At 36.5% G+C, this 17,170-nt stretch overlaps 1 protein-coding gene across 1 annotated transcript in view; it reads left to right on the top strand.

Moving 5' to 3' along the window:
* CFAP43 (cilia and flagella associated protein 43) overlaps nucleotides 1–16,492 on the top strand; it is a 47,377-nt gene extending 30,885 nt beyond the window's left edge. The window contains exons 22-39 of the mRNA XM_085308255.1: nucleotides 629–733; nucleotides 1,440–1,556; nucleotides 2,420–2,629; nucleotides 4,268–4,474; nucleotides 5,290–5,379; nucleotides 6,184–6,261; nucleotides 6,789–6,914; nucleotides 8,154–8,273; nucleotides 8,355–8,462; nucleotides 9,250–9,336; nucleotides 9,804–9,892; nucleotides 10,289–10,496; nucleotides 11,249–11,361; nucleotides 12,182–12,338; nucleotides 13,184–13,348; nucleotides 14,285–14,365; nucleotides 15,454–15,607; nucleotides 16,195–16,492. Coding sequence (XP_085164381.1) covers nucleotides 629–733; nucleotides 1,440–1,556; nucleotides 2,420–2,629; nucleotides 4,268–4,474; nucleotides 5,290–5,379; nucleotides 6,184–6,261; nucleotides 6,789–6,914; nucleotides 8,154–8,273; nucleotides 8,355–8,462; nucleotides 9,250–9,336; nucleotides 9,804–9,892; nucleotides 10,289–10,496; nucleotides 11,249–11,361; nucleotides 12,182–12,338; nucleotides 13,184–13,348; nucleotides 14,285–14,365; nucleotides 15,454–15,607; nucleotides 16,195–16,352 — 2,373 coding nt within the window. The 3' untranslated portion in view covers nucleotides 16,353–16,492. The remainder of the gene's footprint in view (nucleotides 1–628; nucleotides 734–1,439; nucleotides 1,557–2,419; nucleotides 2,630–4,267; nucleotides 4,475–5,289; nucleotides 5,380–6,183; nucleotides 6,262–6,788; nucleotides 6,915–8,153; nucleotides 8,274–8,354; nucleotides 8,463–9,249; nucleotides 9,337–9,803; nucleotides 9,893–10,288; nucleotides 10,497–11,248; nucleotides 11,362–12,181; nucleotides 12,339–13,183; nucleotides 13,349–14,284; nucleotides 14,366–15,453; nucleotides 15,608–16,194) is intronic.
* Nucleotides 16,493–17,170: the final 678 nt, after the last annotated feature.

The raw sequence follows: 17,170 nt of genomic DNA, 5'->3' as shown, positions 1-17,170 counted from the left end.
TTCAGAAGCAGATAAAATTTGAATTTTTATTTGAATAGAAAGACCCCCCAAAAAGCTGTCAGTGTATCTGAAGCTATACATATATGGACTGAAAAGAATCAGCAGAGTTCTGAGATTTCTTAGAAAATGAAGTGTGAGTGTTTATCACTTCCCAGAACGGACAGTGCAAGAAGGCAAGGGGAGGAAAATAAGTGAAATAGYATGTTTTTGTAAGAATGCCTTCTAGTACTTCCTTTCACGGGAAGACAGCGTAAGACTGAACTCTTGACTTTATCAGTCTTTAAGGTATGCATGCAAAGTATTCTAAGTCACTTTTTGAAGTATGCAAAGCTGTTGATTCAGAAATCACCAACTGGAATATGGTCTGTGCCAGAAACTATAAATTCTAATCCAGCTCTGACACTGTGGCCTTGGGYGCATTGCTTAAGCTCCGTGATTCTTTTTCATTCATATAAAATAATGCCTTTTAATACTGTGAGATATATTTTGGAGAAGARAGATGCAATGATTTAAAATGGTGAAATACTGCAATTCTTCATTTATCTGCTAGGTTTATTTGAATAACTCAATACAAGTTGCCTGTTTTGCACTACATCCTCTTATTATTTTCTTTTCTTTGTCTTGAAAGTTGAGGAAGGAGATTGATATGGAGAATTTAGCCAACTGCTATTTGCAGGATGTTATCAAACGTGAGTGCTGGGATTCCATGTGTGTAAAAGGACGTGCAGTTAAGGTAACCTCCGCTTTCTTCCTAATTTTCTTCAGTAGTTATTAAGGTACAGTGACAAAATAAATAAAGCATAACACATTTCTCATTTGCTTCCCAGGCTTATGCAAATCTTTCATCTGTTCTCTTTGTTTGAGCTTTGGTACCTGTACCTCTGAGTTGGATAACAGTGTTGAGAGGCAAACAAGCAATTCYTTAATTCTGTGTTCTCAGAGAATATCTTAATGTGGTGTTGTAAATATTATTTTTCTTCTTTTGCATGCAGTCTGTGTGATTCCTGCTACAAAGAGTACAAAAGCAAAATTTATTCATGCTTTTGCCTATTTTAAATAGAGGGACATTTGTCAAACTGCTGATACTGGATTATCTTGAGGATGGTAAAAGACAAGTCATTTTACAAAAATCTAATTCTGGAAAAAYTCCCTCAAGAAAGAGATCATATCCATAGCTTATTTAAAATAATTAATAAAAAAAAGACAAAAGCAAACTTTTAAGCAATTATGTTCTGTTCCAAAAAGGCAAATGCTTTTTACCTTGCTGCTATATTTTTATTATATTGATTTTTCCTATATAACCTGTATTGATTACTCCTCAATTTTATTCCAGATTTTAACAAGAAGTCATTATAACTCTTTAGCCTTCAGATATTGAAGAAAAAAATTGATAGATGTTTTATGAAGAACTTTTTACTATTTTTTTTTCATCTGAACAGTGTTTCCATATAGCCTGTGAAGTGAATAATTATCCTCTGAAGGAACGTAGTGAAGAAGAGCTGGAAACTTTGGAGAAAGTTCTCCAGTTAAAGAAGATTGAGGCAGTTGATCTTAAGGTACAGTCTCTTTGAAATACTCCAGAAAGGCATTTCAGACCAGGATGTTTTGAAAAAACACCTTAGCCCTTAGCCCTGAAAAAACACCTCTGCTTTACAGAGATACCTATCTCAGCTGCAGTTTCTCACTACAGAACTTGTCCAAATAAAAATTAAAAAGATAAATGAAGATGAAATATTGTGTTTTTATCAGTACAGATACATTAGTATTACAGAATCACAGAAAAACTGAGGTTGAAAGGAACCTCTGGAGATTGTTTAGTCCAGCCCCCTGCTCAAAGCAGGGTCAGCTAGAGCTGATATTCAGGCTGAAGACTCCACAGCCTCTCTGGGCAATCTGCTATAGTATTCAATCAACCTTATAGTAAATTTTTTTCTTACATTTAAGTTGGATTTCCCCTATTTTAATTTGTACCTGTTGCCATTTGTCTTTTTACTRTGCACTACTGAGAAGAGTCTAGTTCTATCTTCTTTACTCCCTTTTGCCCCTCAGATATTTATACACATTGCTAAGATTCCCCTGAGCCTTCTCTTCTTGAGGCTAAACCATCCCAGTTTTCTCAGCCTCTCCTTGTATGTCAGATGCTCCAAACCCTTAATCATCTTAGTGGCCTTTCCCTGGATTTGCTGTAGTATGTCTATATCTTTTTGTGCTGAAGCCTGAAACTGGATATTGTACTCCAGATGTGATCATTTTGACTTGTATTATTCTGATCACTGTACAAGCCTTAATCACAGAATTTAACCTCTAGAAATGACRGCTCCAAGGAATCTTGTCAGCAGAAAAGCTTGGGAACAGTTTTACTCATATGACACTGGATCATTTATATAATTAGCACTTTTACCATGTTTATGATATTCAGGTTCGAAAAGAAATTGTTGAGATGGAGCCTGAGACTGTATTACCTAAGGAGGAAGAAGAGATGGAGGGAGAAGTAGTGGCTGATCATAGTGCATCTTACTGCCTGGTTGGAAGTCTGAGCTCTCAGTATGGCGGAGACACATCTATTTTATACCACCAGTTGGACTTGCAGACCAGGGAGCAGAAGGTCAATCAAATAATATTACTGCAGGTGACCYCTTCTTAAATTTTTATTACTGCAGTGACACTGTCATATCCACTTGTTCTTGCACCGTTCACAGCCACTGTTAGATTCTGGGCATGCTGATACTGCACAGCAGAGTGTTGCATATGTCTCTGAGTTACCAAGATCAAAGCTGATAAATGCATATGGTGCAGTTTAGTACCATGTGGACTTGGCAGCTTAAGTCTAGRAGAAAAACATTTTTATCAGCAGATTKTTTCCAGACATAAGAAGCCTTGTGGTTACCCAACTTGAGGGTATTCATATTTGCCCACTGGTGCTTTGGTTTAGGAGTCTGTATACGCAAAATTAGCTTGTGCATCTCTACATGCCCTGTGGAGATGTGCCCTCTTTCCCTATTTGCTGCTGAATGAAGGATGAGCTAGATTCTCATACTATTTCCTTTCTCTTCAGTCTTATCATACCTTCATTCACAGCCTTCAGGGTTTCTGTTATTTATTATTCATTACCATTARACTGTCTTACTTTTCTTACCCTGGCCAGTTTATTTAAGTAGTAAATGTTATAAAACAGGCTTCTTGTGATGATGATCTGCAGGGTAGAACTGGTTAAACTGCTATAAACATTGCCTCCTCAAAGCTCTTTAAGGCTGTAAATGGTAGCAGAATGATTATGTATTTGTAATACATAAAATCAGCARATGATACACTGGTTTTTGAAGCAGATGGCAAAGAAACCCAAGGAACATTTATCTTGTAGATGTAARCTTGGATGCAACAAGATCTTCTTCTGTGGGGCTTTAAAGATGCTCAAGATTTTTCTTGAGTATAGAGGTCATTCAGTGTTCTTGGCTAGCTATCAGCAAACTGACTGCTTTGGCAAACAGGTAATCATCTAAAAATATAAGCATTAATAGTAGAACTGAAATGCTAATCATGTTTCATTTCAGTAAATGGACACACGGTGTCCACAAGACAAACACATGGTTTTCTTTCTTAATATTCTGTATTTCTTTGATGAGATCACTAAGTTAGACTAAAGAAATAATTTATCCATGAAGAATACATGCTTTTTAAAACCATAGTAAAGTCTCAGTTCTTTTCAGACAGTTAGATTCCAGTGTTTATTAATTCACTGGCACATTTTACTTACATATTGTCAGACAGAAAAGCACATYAAAAGCTTATCAAAGCTGCAGATTTCAGCACTCAAAAAAATATCAGGAAACAATGTCCTTGACTCTGCCCCCTTTGCACCTGTGTTTTGTGATTTCTAGAATTATAGGTTACAGGCATTTTTTTAACTTGGTGCACCTTCTTCTTTACCAAAGCCTGCAAAAAACAATAAAAGGCAGCCTATTTTTTATCTTGTTTTGGCAACATCTTTGTCAGATGGCAAGCAGGTGGCAGAGAAGGAAGAGAAATTTCTAGGAAATGAAAAGAAAGAATAGATCACCTGCCTATCTACAATTAACATCAATACATTAATCAGAGCTTGAACTCTGCCCCTACAATTATCACAAAAAAGATTTGTTTACCAGTTTCTCTCCCTATAACACATACAAATATATACATCTGTTTTTCTCCTAATGAGTTGAGGAGTGGTATATAATCATGGATGGATATGATCTGTGCAGCATTGCTGTTTCCTCTTATGGTATTTCAGGACATCATTTACAAAGTGAAAACTGCTTTTAATAAGGAATTTGACATAGTTGCAAAACAGAAGGAGCATGAGATAGCACGAGTGAAAGAAAGAAACATGAGGATTCGAGAAATCCTGGCACAACTTGACCTTCAAGAGGAACTATGGGAGCCAGCTCTTACAGATGATGAAATGCCAGAGCGTGCACTTACTGTCCAGGATTCAGAGGTTTCTGAAAAACAAATCTTTCTCTTTCACCCACACAAAGATAGTTTTCTGATTCTCCTTGTTTCAAGTCAATGTGTCAGTAGTAAAAAGCCTTTAAACAGATTCTACTGAAACAGAATTCTATTCTATGATTCTATGAAAGATGTGCTGTGCACTTAAAATCATATGTTTAGCTCTTTTGCTTCCCTTCCCTTTTTAGGTAGAAAGCTGAAATGAAAGAAATCTGCATAAATCTTAATTCATTGCTGTTAAAAGTTTGTAGTTGTTCATAGACTAGGTAGAAATTCCCCCATCTCTGATAATACAGTTCAAACAGGCTTGGAAGGATTACTTCTATAGATGAGTTTCTCTGTTATTCAGTGTTTTGAGTACCATTTTGAAACTAGGTATCTAGGYATCAATGCATACTTAGTATTTATTTCTAAATTCAATTGATAATCTATAAATGAACACCATATTTCTGATACAAAATATTCTATTGAGTTTATCTATCTGCTCTTTTGGTCTCTCTCTCTCCACTTTTATCTTCTCGCCCAACAATCCATGTTATTCCACTACCAGAAAACCCACAGATAYAATGCACAAAACATGACTAACATCAGAAAAAATTATAAGAAGTTTATATTTTAGCATTTTTTAATATAGCTTTCGAAGCTGTTCTAAAGAACAATTTTCTTCTTGAGGATTATCAAAGACCAGAGAGAGAAAAAAAAAGGAGTTATATTTATTACATTGTCTTTCCAAATGTTCTTAGTCCATGTGTGAATGTGTTTGAAGAAGAGAAACCTGATATGAACTTCATTTTCTCCCTTCAGATTAAAGTTGAAAAGTACTTAACTCCACAGGAGAGAGCAAAAGCAGAAATGCTGGCTAAGCTTGAAATGGAAAGACGTCTTGCTGCTATGGTACTTGAAATATTATCCTTTCTACTGAACAGGCCATTGTCACTGCTGTGGCTTTATWTAATTAATGCTGTACTGGAATATTCCAGTCACATAGTAATGTTGTAGAATAACTGTAATGATGGTAAATAATAATGACTTTAAGTCGCAAAGATGAAAGTAAGTGTGCCTTTTCCATTATCCTTTACAGTCAGAACTATATAGAATAGCTGAAGGAAGAAAATATTTAGTGTTGGCAAGCAATTTTTAAAAATAAGCTCAAGGCCAATTAAAAACACTGTATTGCRAGATTAGGGACTAGATGCATTTCTGAACACATGCTACTACTTGGTCAAAATTTTTAGCTTGATACGAGTTTGTTGAATGAGTTTCTCTGACCTCTGTTCTTCATCGACTAGCCTAGATGATCATAATATTCTCCTCTGGCTTTAAAACTCACATATCTGTCAAAGTTCTAAAACAGCTCCAGCCCCGAAAAGAGATGCATGATAAGGCAGTGGTGCTACAGCTTCCTTCACCCTAACCTGCCAACTGACCAGGAATAGTCTGTGCCTATATATTCCTTTCAAAACTGCCAGAATGCCCATTGTAGTAAGTTATTTGTTATAAGAGCTTCTGCCCATCAGAAAAAACTCTCAAGACGTGTAGCTTATCTCACATGCATCTCCAAAAAGCATTAGTCTATTGGTGACACAAAGTAGAGTCTTATCAGTGATCTAGGAGTGAGCTACCCCTTTATCATTCCTGAAACTTCCAATGACTGCACTTCCTTTGGCATCCTACAGTATTTTTTGTTGTCTTTCCTAGGACAATGAAAGACTGCGTGCTCTCAATGACATGATGGGGGGAGTGCTAGAAGTCAAAAAGGAAGACATCTTGAAAATTGTGAGCTGCGTTTCTGCTGTATCATTTAGGTAGCTTGTGGTGCTTTTAAGGATATGTGAATTACAAATAGCAAGTATCTGCAACTAAACTTAAGTGCCCATCAGCACCCTTATCTATCACAGAGGAATAATATAGGGACCTAATACAGTATTACCACATTGACTGTTCTGTGAAGGGAGGGGTTTATTACTCRTGGCTTTGATCTTACAGGAAAAAAATGTGTTCCCTCAACAAAGAAAATAGTACAGTAGTAGAGGAAGGAGTACCAAATACTTACCTTTTACAAGATCCAGTAGTGAATTCCCCTAAGCAAGTGAAAGATAACTCGACTGTATATATATCCAAACCACTGGGGGCAAGGAACAGAACAGAGAAACCAAATATATATGTTCCTTAGACTTAAGGCTTCTACCTTACCTACCATTAAGAAATACCTTTAATTAAATTTTGTGTGTGCTGTAGTTTGTTAGTGTGCTGATGGAGGTTTAATATTTCTTTTGAAGCATATTCTCCTTTAATATCTCCAGGACATTCCTCCACCACCTTTTATATCCAAGCCTGAATCTGTTTGGAATGAAGAAGAAAAGAAAATATTTAGAGACTATGAGAAAAAAGTCCAGGAACTAAATGAAGAAAGAGAAAAGCACAGAAGGGTAAATTAAAAAGAGAAGAGGACTGGTTTTCTTCACCATCCTCATGGCCAAAGTTTCAGTTCTTGCTCAGGATCTAATTGTAAAAATAAATGCCAAAAAAATAGAACAAATGAAGAACAAAGTTGATGTGGAATAGCATATAAGTCCTAGCTTAAACAGTAGAAAAAGGAATCTCTCCTTACAATAATTAATATATGCCAAACCTTGTGACATGTGACAAAAGATTACTTTTCTTCATACATGTACTACTCTTGCTAAAAAGTTTTTTCAGGTTCCATTCCCAGAGTTGCTGATGCCATGCACATATAATACCACAATAGTTATTCTTCTAAGTGGTAATTGATCAACAAAACTTGGTAGCCTGGCAATATTCTTCCAAACAAGTAATTGCTGGGATCTTTTGACTAAAGAATATTTCTCTTACAAATTTATCCTTAATACTTTTCCAGTGCAGTAGCTAATTGATGATAGAAATGAATAGCTTCATTCTGGGGGACAACCYCCACCACAGTTAGCATAAAGAAATGTGGGTCCTGCTTTCTGTTTTACCACAGCCATCAAAATAATGTCTTTTAGAGTGCAGCTATTGTTTTGACTGAACAAAATTTGAAATCTTATTGTTTCTGACATGGCTGTTCAGTAGTGCTATCAGGAATAAAAATTAGTCTTTTATCAACAGAAGTGCACAAATAAGTTAGACTCCTTAGTTGCAGTGAAAGTTCTCTTTAATCTCCTTGAAAAAAAATAGAAAATGATAGTCATGCCTTAAAGATTGATTTAAAAAATACATTTGGGTCTAATACCCAGATCCTGTTCATTTCAAAAGGGACCAATGTCATTTGGATTACCTTCTCTTTGAGTCCTTTGGTTAATCTGCACCTTTGATTGGTCAAACCAATTCAACACAAAATTTTATTCTCTTAAACTCTGGGTCTTCATTTGCACAACAGTGATTATGCTGTGTATTTGGTTTCTGAATGGGGAACTGGTTTCACCTAATTCTGTAAACAATGTAGGTTCTATTTTATTTTATTTATGTTTACAATATTAATGAATATTGCATGGCTCTGGAGTGGGGCAGGACTCTAAAAACTCAAGGAAAAAAAAAAAGTTTGCATTGAGGGGTTACAATTCCCCACTGTGCATTTTCCAGCATCCCACAATATATTGTGTCAGAACTTGTTTGTTCCTCCAGATGTAATAGTTGTCTTTGCCTCCTCTTGTCCTTGCCTTCTCCAGGCACTGGAAGCTGAACTGAAGAAACTTCAAGCTTCCATCCAGGAAACAACACAAAGTTTTGATGATACTATGTACAAACTCTTTGAAAGGAAAGTGAATTCAGAGATGGTCATCTATCAGGTATGGCAGTGAACTTGTAATTTTTCATCTCTATCTCTATGCCACAGGCATGTTAACTTTTTTTTTTCAATCTTTCCACAGGAAGAACTCAAAATAATGAATATCCTTTACTCTTTGCTGTTGGATGAAGAGTTGGACACTAGAGAAGCTGGACTTCATCATTTGCTTAGGAAGAAGCGGAAAGAGAAAGTAAGTTACTGTTTGGAATCCTTCTGTGCCAGACCTGCTGCTGGACCTGTACAGATGATGTTTGGAGCTGCAAGCAGCTGTTTGTATGTAAGCTACAAGGAGAGGTTCTAAAATAGACACTGAGCCCCTACCACTAGATAGGTTAGTGAGGCCAAGTGCTTACCAGCTTACATTTTTCAAAATATGTAATTTTTAAAGTTTTTACAAATGTCCTCATTGGAATATCTTTTGTTCCATGCAAACTGTTAAAGCTGGTCTCCCCAGCAGAGTATAATCAGTCAATAGCCTTGATAAAACAGATGAGCTTAGTACACTGACATATAGCAGATCTATGTCATACCAACAGGGAAATGCATTCTAGAATTGAGAACCTTCCACGGAACATAATTTGAGAATTTTTGATTGATTTTACCTTTGATAACCTAAAARGAAAAAGGAAATCTCTATGCAAGTGAAAACAAGTATGAACATAGATGCYTACATTCAAAATTTAAAGAGAAAACTTAGAAGCATTGGTATAAGATGTGTTTTATAACAGACTTTCTTAAGCAGCTTGAATTTTGTACCTGCTCACCTTTAAGCACTAGCCACAGGTAACCTCCTGAAGAAGGTATTGTATTGTTAGTAAATATTGCTCAAAAGGTTTCCTCTAGAACTAAGAGATTGTTGGCTTCATCAGTATATACAAATAGCCATGAGATTGTTGGCTTCATCAGTATATACAAATAGCCATCAAACGTATCTCCTGACTGAGTTTTGTTCTTGAAATCCTCTCGTTTTGCTACAGATAAAGTCTACAAAAAGAATCCAGTGTACAAACAGGAAAATTGATGCCTACACAGCCACTTATGAAAATGCAATTGCTGAAGATAAGGTGAGACTCTAGACCAATACAAGCAGATTCAGATATATAAAAAGTTCATGCTGCATCTTGATCATGAGATCATAGTTCATTTTAAGCATGGGGATGGGTTCTGTTTAATTTGCTGATCACTGAAGTTAAGTAGCAAAGGAGAGCATGTGCATACATCAAGGTCTTCGTAATCTCTTGGGAGCCAGGGGGGCTGTCTTCACAGAGAACCTCAGTGTGACAAAACTTCTGCATTTAATCTTGTAGTTCTATGCTCAGCTTTGACTCTTCTTTAGCATTAATGAAAATATTTGACAATGCAAACTGTCACATCTGAGAGCAAGAATATACAAAATAGCCAAGATTACCTGAATGGAGAGCTTGGAAGCACCATCTTCTTTGTATCTAAGTTATAGGAAGGATATTGCCTTTTTTTTTTTTTTTCCTTAATAACATTGTAATGACAAGGAGGTTGGTTGTTTCCCTCCTAGAATTTAGAATCTGATTTTAGAAAGGATTTTGCTGACGTTCCCGCATATCTCCTTGATCGACTTTTCAAACTTTACAGACGTCGACCAAAGTAAGACCCCACCTGATTTCATCTGTTTAAATRCTAGTGTTTCTTGTGTTTCAAGAATGAGAACATTTTATTTCTGTTATCTAAAATATCTTGATAATCAATAGACTRACTGCTTACCTACTTTTTATGTGGATAGTTGACAATGGTTGATGATTTCCCATCATACACTTAATATTGATCACTTACATCATTCACCCAGCACAATATACTTTAAGTGCAATCTAAATACTGAACAGTTCTCAAAACATATATTTTTATATTGTAAAATTGGTAGGCTTACCTGATTGCTTTTTGCAAGAGATTGAGTGTATGAAATGTTCTTAGTTCAACATGAGTTTGTTTTATGTAAAAGAAAATAAAGACAAATGTAAACATTGTATATACTATGTACACTAGGAGCCAGAAGATGAAAATACTCCTTGACACTGCTAGCCCATATGGGGATCGCTCAGRCTCAGATGAAGATTACAAAGAAGCACTTACCCTTTTAAGGAAAGCCATGGATGAATTGGATAAACCTGAACATATGCCTAATGGCTTAGATCCGTCTTTATGGGACCGTTTTTGTCTAGCTAGACGAAACAAAATGGAGAGCGAGCAACTAGTATGTAATAAGCTTTATTTTGCCACTATATTTTTTGATATTTTCAAGTCTTAACCTTCTGCAGGGTTGAAGTGCAGGGTTGGGTGAGTGGTGAAATGGCAATGCAGCATGCTAAGCTGCATTTGAGTCTATGTTACTTCTAGMCACCTTTTGTTCAGTTCAAAATAATCAGCTCTAGTTCTCCTCCAGAGGAAACATTACTATATAAATGTGGGAGGATTTGATCAAAATGACTGGGATCTTGAAACGGCTCCATAGATTTTTTTTTTCATTTGATTTATCCAAACCAAAAAGCTATTAMGGTATTTGATTTTCACTGCCTGTTAGGAGTCTTTATCTCACATTGGCATGCTACATCTGCCCTAATGCATACTCATTTACTTCTAGAACACCAAGTTTTAATAAAGGGTGTTGCTARAAAGCTCAATTAAACTATTAGTTTAGTTCAAGAGTATGAAGGTATAAATCTGAATTATTCAGAGACATGGATTTGTTTGATCAAAAGAGACGGAAATTTGATTTCCCTTCTTGTGAATAAACTATTCATAAATGAATAAATGATTTTTTGAGCAGAATGCAAGGATTGTAACTTCTGTCTCATGTGCTTTACTTGGACTCTCAAAACACCAGGCAGCCTATTAATACATACATATGTCTTCTAAAAATCTTGTCCTCTCAGTTCTTGAAGAGGCTTGCCTTCACATACTCTTGAAGTTGAACAATTTCAGCATGTCATGGTGTTGCTTGCTTAGGTGAAGTGGAAAGCCCTAACACTGGCAGAGATGCAGGCCTTTCTCCAGAGAAGAATGGATGATGATGAGAAGATGAAGTCAGAAATAGGAGACATTTTCCAAGAACTTGCATGGTAATTTTGTTCGTTTTCCTATGTTAAGCTACGTTTTAGTTCTCCACCAACATAGAACTAAGCGTCACATGCGGAATTAGAATTAGTGTTCTTTACCACTCATATCTAGAATTCTATCAAAGAGGAGACCTAAGATATTTCCACAGTGAGATATGATTGCAGCATGCGTGGGAGGGCCCAAACAAGTTTTAATGTAGCATCTTACATCAGTAAGAATGGGAGTGTGATCTTCAGTGCAAACTAACTGTCTGAAAAGCTATGTCACACACAGAATCCCTAGAAGCCTTCAAGATCGTACTTGTTCTATCTGGCTCAGGTAAACTTTGTTCATGTTGGCCTAAAGAAGCTGCAGTGATCACTCCCAACTGTAATATGCTGCTAAGTCACGAGGCCTGATTTCACAGAGCTGTTCTGATTTGTAATCTATCTTTTCTTCATGTACGTGGTATAATTTTCATCTTCATTGTCCTTCAGCAACAAACCGCAGCATAAATTATACAAGAGAGGTGCTGCMTTGGAATTCCTTGTACTTTCTTTTTAATTATTGTTAAGGCTTTTGCTTAGTAAGGTCACTTTCTTTCAGAACATCTGCTACAGTGTGTTAAGAAAACAGAATCCAGTGGTTGAGAAGATTATGTCTAGAAATAAATTGCAAATTCYGAAGTCATTTTGGGCACAAAGTGAAGGCAGGCTAAACCTGGAAGAGTAAACCCTAYATGAACGTACATCTTATCAGTAATAAACAAGACAGTTTTGAGAATCACGGAAGGATTTATTTAAGCATTGTAAAATCACTAAACATTTTTTTCTGCTGTTTTAGGCTGCGGGAGGAGAAGATGAAACTTCAGCTGAATTTGACTGTCCAATTTTTGCTAAAACAAGGACAGGTGGAATTGGAAAGTACTGAGCTTCCAGATTTTACTGATGCCATTCTTATTAATAAGAGTGTTATTGAAGAACTGAATTCCACTATCATGGTAATTTACATCATCTGAAGGAAATTTAAGGTCTTTAAACAAAGGTGTTGCTCTTCAAGAGCTGTGCTTTTTCTCCAGTTTGACATCTAATTTCAATTCATTACCACATACCAGTAGGCTCAGTTGTAATCTTAAAACTACTAAGAATTCTGTAATGTAATGTGTTTACAATATAAAGATTGCAGTACAAACTTTCTTGATGTTTGATCAATACAATTCAGATCAATGGAACAGGAAGATTTTAGACATACCCTCACATAYAGACATGCTGTAAAAAGAGAATGCTAATATCCCAGACACCAGTCTTAGAATTCCCTCAAGGCAAACATATAGTCATGTCAGGAAACAAATGACCAATAGTTTATAGTAAGATTAAAAAAAATAGTGCACTTTTTTGTATAGTGTATAATTGGTCATCACACTTAGTACAGTTAGTTTTTCAGAGTCTCAATAAAGATCATTTGCTTAGGCATTTTAGCCATACAAAAAATTGCTTATTACTGCTCCACAAAGGCTTCAGTAACAACTGCAGAATACCTGATGCAGAACAAGTTTGTATTTTGTGGAGATAAAGTGCCTGAGTATTTTAATACGATAAGAGAATACAGAGAGAGGTTAGTTGTAATTTTCTTCATCTCCTTCTATGATCCAAGGCTGTGGCACAGTGCCTAAAAGGCAACAAAATGCCATAAAAGATAACCATCTGGAGCTAAGTCTGCAAAGAGCCTGCAGTACGGCACGTTTCCCTTACTAAAATTATGACTTTGGAGGCTTGCCCATCCAGTTACAGATAATTATTCCATAATCCATAAAGTGTGTTAATTAAAATTATTTTCTTTTTTCAGACTGAAGGAGAAAAGAAAATTGCTAGCATGGTGGAATGTAAAGACTTCTTTAAAGGGATATTTCAGCTGGAATGGGAACATAAGAAAATGAAAATGCAGATAGAAGATCTGAAACAGAAGGCTCGGGATATTCTAACACTACGTATTTCAAAAGATCAGCAGCTAGTGAGTTACTTTCTCTAATTTGCCTTTTGACCACAGAAGTTTTACTGCCTATTCTTGTACCATTGTTTATATATCTTAATTGTCTTTCAACTATGGAGAAACTTGATGCCTGGTGTGTCAACAATTCAGCTTTCAAACATAAGTTTTGCTCTTGACGTTGTTCAGTAATGAAGTTATTTGGGATGTTCAGGTATAAACAAGAGCAACAGTAGCCCTAACTCTTGGCATATCTAAATTGCCACTGAGAGTAAGAAATCAGGATTTTACAGTCCCAAAGAATTGATTTTAAATCAAGCACCATAACCTTGTTAAGTGAAAGGTCTGAAATGCCCSCACCTGCTGTATCATTGAAATATCATAATATTAACTCAGTAGTCAGTTCCTGCTGAAGCCTCGCTGAGCGTCACTGCCCTTTGTTGCACCACCAGCAGCAGAAAGGCAGAGAATTGTTTGCTTTGCCTGGCAGAGGCAGCAGGCAGCCAGTCCCTCAGCACTCACATCGCTATGAACAAGCTCAGCTGGCAGGCCAAAAAACACAGGTAAAGGTTGTGGGAGAGAGCCAAGGATATTGCAGGCAGGAGGGGAGAGGAAAAGGAGAAGTTGTAGAGGAAGCCAGACTTTGGCCTCCATCTGTGCTAAATTAGGCTACCTTATAAGAAGTATAGCTTGGGTTTTTTGACTGCCTCCATTAAACTGGCTTGGTCTTTGTTTATTTGCATTCAGCACACAGAGAACATTCTTTTTAACAGCTGTTCAGTCTACTATTCATGCAGCATCCAAGACTACCTTTAGAATGTCCCTTTACAATCACTAGGAATGCTTTCCACTGTGCAGAATTCCAATATTCTGCGTTTTATGTCATATGATTGCCTTTACAGAAGTGTAGAACTTGTTGAAAACAAACAGGCTTAATTTGATTTCTTTCTAATTCTTCAGTTCCTAACTGTACCGAACTATGACAACCGTGTCACCCACCAGGTTTCAATGATGGAGCAGACTCTCAGTGTTATGGACAAGGTAAATCCCAAACCACCAACCACATCTGAGAAAYACATTCACAGTTAAATGTGTTTCCTCTCCTTCCTTAGTGAAGGATGTTTGTAAGGTGTAATTGCAACTCATGTAGTCGTACTAGCTCTTCAACTAATTCAAGGGCTGSTTGCAGCACAGCCCCAACAGCACAYGCATATGAATACATACTCCCAAGTTTTTATTCACCTGGCATTCASTAGTTTCTTCAACTTGCACTGAGCTGTCACAGCAATGCTGTCACCATCAGTCAACTAGCCAGTATCTAAAGTCTCTGGAGGCAGTCATCATACRTTGACTGCAGCATAGATAAACCCTGTAGCGATAAATCTACGTTTTCTGTTATTGGAATTATATGCTTGCCTTCCTAAGCATCTGAATGCCTATCTGCTTCTCACTTCCTGCACAGCATTGCCTATATAAGTCATTCTTCCATTTCTAGTGCAGCATTCGTTCTTTCACATTTTCACTCCTTAATGCTTTCTCCTCAGAAGCACCAGCATGTTCATAATATCACAGTACCCTACATACAACACAGTCTGATTCACTGGCTCCCTGATCTATATCATCAAATTATAATTATCCTTGTTTTTAAGAGATTTCACTGGATTTAGTCCAGGTTACTGTAGCTAACATCAGCCTCTGTTTTCTCCAAGTTCCTCTCCAACCTTTTATATTTACCCTGTCCCTTCATATCCCTTCAGTCAGCTTCACTAATACTGGCATAACAGCCTTTTCTTCCAAGTAGCCAAGAGAGTGTTCTTACCTCACTGATTGCACTGACTTCCTTTCTCCACTTTGCCTTTTAAGTCTTACCTTTAATATATCYCTCTCTGTGACCCATAACTCTTTGTTCCTTCTCAGTTATTTGTATTAAAACACCATTAAGCATACTGGAATATAGTATGCGTGAAGGGTGGTATACAACATAAAGCTATAATGTATTAGTAGCAAAAATATATAAAAATCAATTGAGCTACAACGTGGTGCAGAAGAGGCTAGATTTCAATTAAAGTTTGCTAGAGTACCTTTCATGTTATCGCATACRTTTGGTTTATTCATTTGGAAATGGACAGCTGCACAAGAAGAATGTGAAGAACTGTCAGAAAAAAATAAAAGAGCTGGAAAAGTGCATCAGTTTAAAGGAGCAAGCAAACTACGAACTCAGCCTGGAGCTGCAAGAAATGCTTGTGTCTGTGTCAGAAAGGAAGCACATCTTTGAGGCAGCTGGTGAGTCACAGTCAGTAACACACTTAATTCTTAAGTAAAGAACATTGAGAAAACATCTCCAAGGCTGGACAKTTCTGTTCTCCCTCAGCATCAGCCACTGGGCAAGGAATGGATATTTATCACTGTATGTGCAGTGAGTAGTGCCCTTTCTAACGCAGCAATTCCAGTGTTCAATATGCTCAGGAGATTGTTGCTCTTATAACCCAAGTTAATTGACTAAATTCCTGAAACTATTTGTGTCAAAGTGCTGTGTTATTAATACCTTTATTGGGCAAAATACCTTCATTCTTTCTCAGAACAGTTCAACTCACTTTTCCCCCACACATTCAAGAGAAAAGAGTAGGTAGCATGAAACTGAAAAGATTTTCAAAGCAGTGAGTAGTTGCTGGAAAAGCAAGGAAGCAYGTAAGTGCCTTGCTGAAAATTTTGGTATTCACTACAATAAATACATTAACTGTGATCACTTTTTAAAAATATGCTGGACCATTTTATTACAGAACTTTGAGTAACCTTGGAGCAAGTCCAAAAGAGATGCAGACTATGCTTCCTGTACAAGTCTATGCTAATCATTATATTGTTTTATGCAGACACACAGCTTGTTTCTGAAAAGATTGCACAGCAGCGTTACCAAGAGATTTTAGAGCAGAAACAGCTACGAGATGATGTAAAGGAACAGAAAGAGCAGCTTCAGATTCTTCAGGCAGAAGCTGAAAGACTGAGATCAAGAATATTACCTGCTCTTTAAAAAACAAAATCCTGGTAGATGCGTAACATCATGGTCTTGTCTATGAATAAAGCTTGGACCTTTTCTTTCTAAATTTTTCTTTCAACAAAAGATTTATCCTGTACTTTTTTTTGAAAARGAACTTCCGTTTGAGAAATGCATTTTTGTTTCCTGTGTACATTTCATAACCAATCTTTTCTACATCATATTTCTGTTCATGAAATGGTTTATAAAATCAAAACACTAAAAATACATATAGCTCTTTACAGAATCTAAATGGTAAAAGAAATGGTAGAGTGGTAGAAGAAAAGGTGTATCTGTTTATCCAGCAGTCTATAATATGCAATTCTAGGACATTTTGATGAGCTACTGCAATAAAGAACTATAYCTGCACCTGCTAAAATGTGTTTTTTAATTTGAACTTCAGAATGAAAAACTTCATTAAAAATGTTGAGAGGAAATCAGTTATAATCCTCTTGCAAAAAAATGTTAGTCTTGAAATAGACAGCAACACAATGAGCATTTTAGATGCATCTTACACAAGAATAAAAGCCATGGGCAGAGGGAGGAAGATGTTATGTTAGCTACTTCTCAAGTTTAGGCTCCTGTGTTTTGTATCACAACTATGCTAACCACCCATTAAACAAATCAAGATCTACAGGCACAATAAAACACTCCAAATGCTTTTTCTGCAATCCATACTTCTCCCTTGCCCACAGCTTACATGTTCTTTAATGGGCAAGATGCATAATTCTGACAGTGCCATGCAGCTATCCTAAACAAAGACCCAACTACTCTTCCAGACTTGCTTTAAAACCAAGTATTTTCTTAATGTTGAG

The sequence above is a fragment of the Rhea americana genome, unplaced genomic scaffold (assembly GCF_003343005.1).
Source record: "Rhea americana isolate MKP2758 unplaced genomic scaffold, rheAme1 scaffold_104, whole genome shotgun sequence".
NCBI classification, from domain to species: Eukaryota; Metazoa; Chordata; class Aves; order Rheiformes; family Rheidae; genus Rhea; species Rhea americana.
The sequence above is the reverse complement of the archived record's forward strand: the minus strand, read 5'-3'. Positions and strand labels throughout refer to the sequence as shown.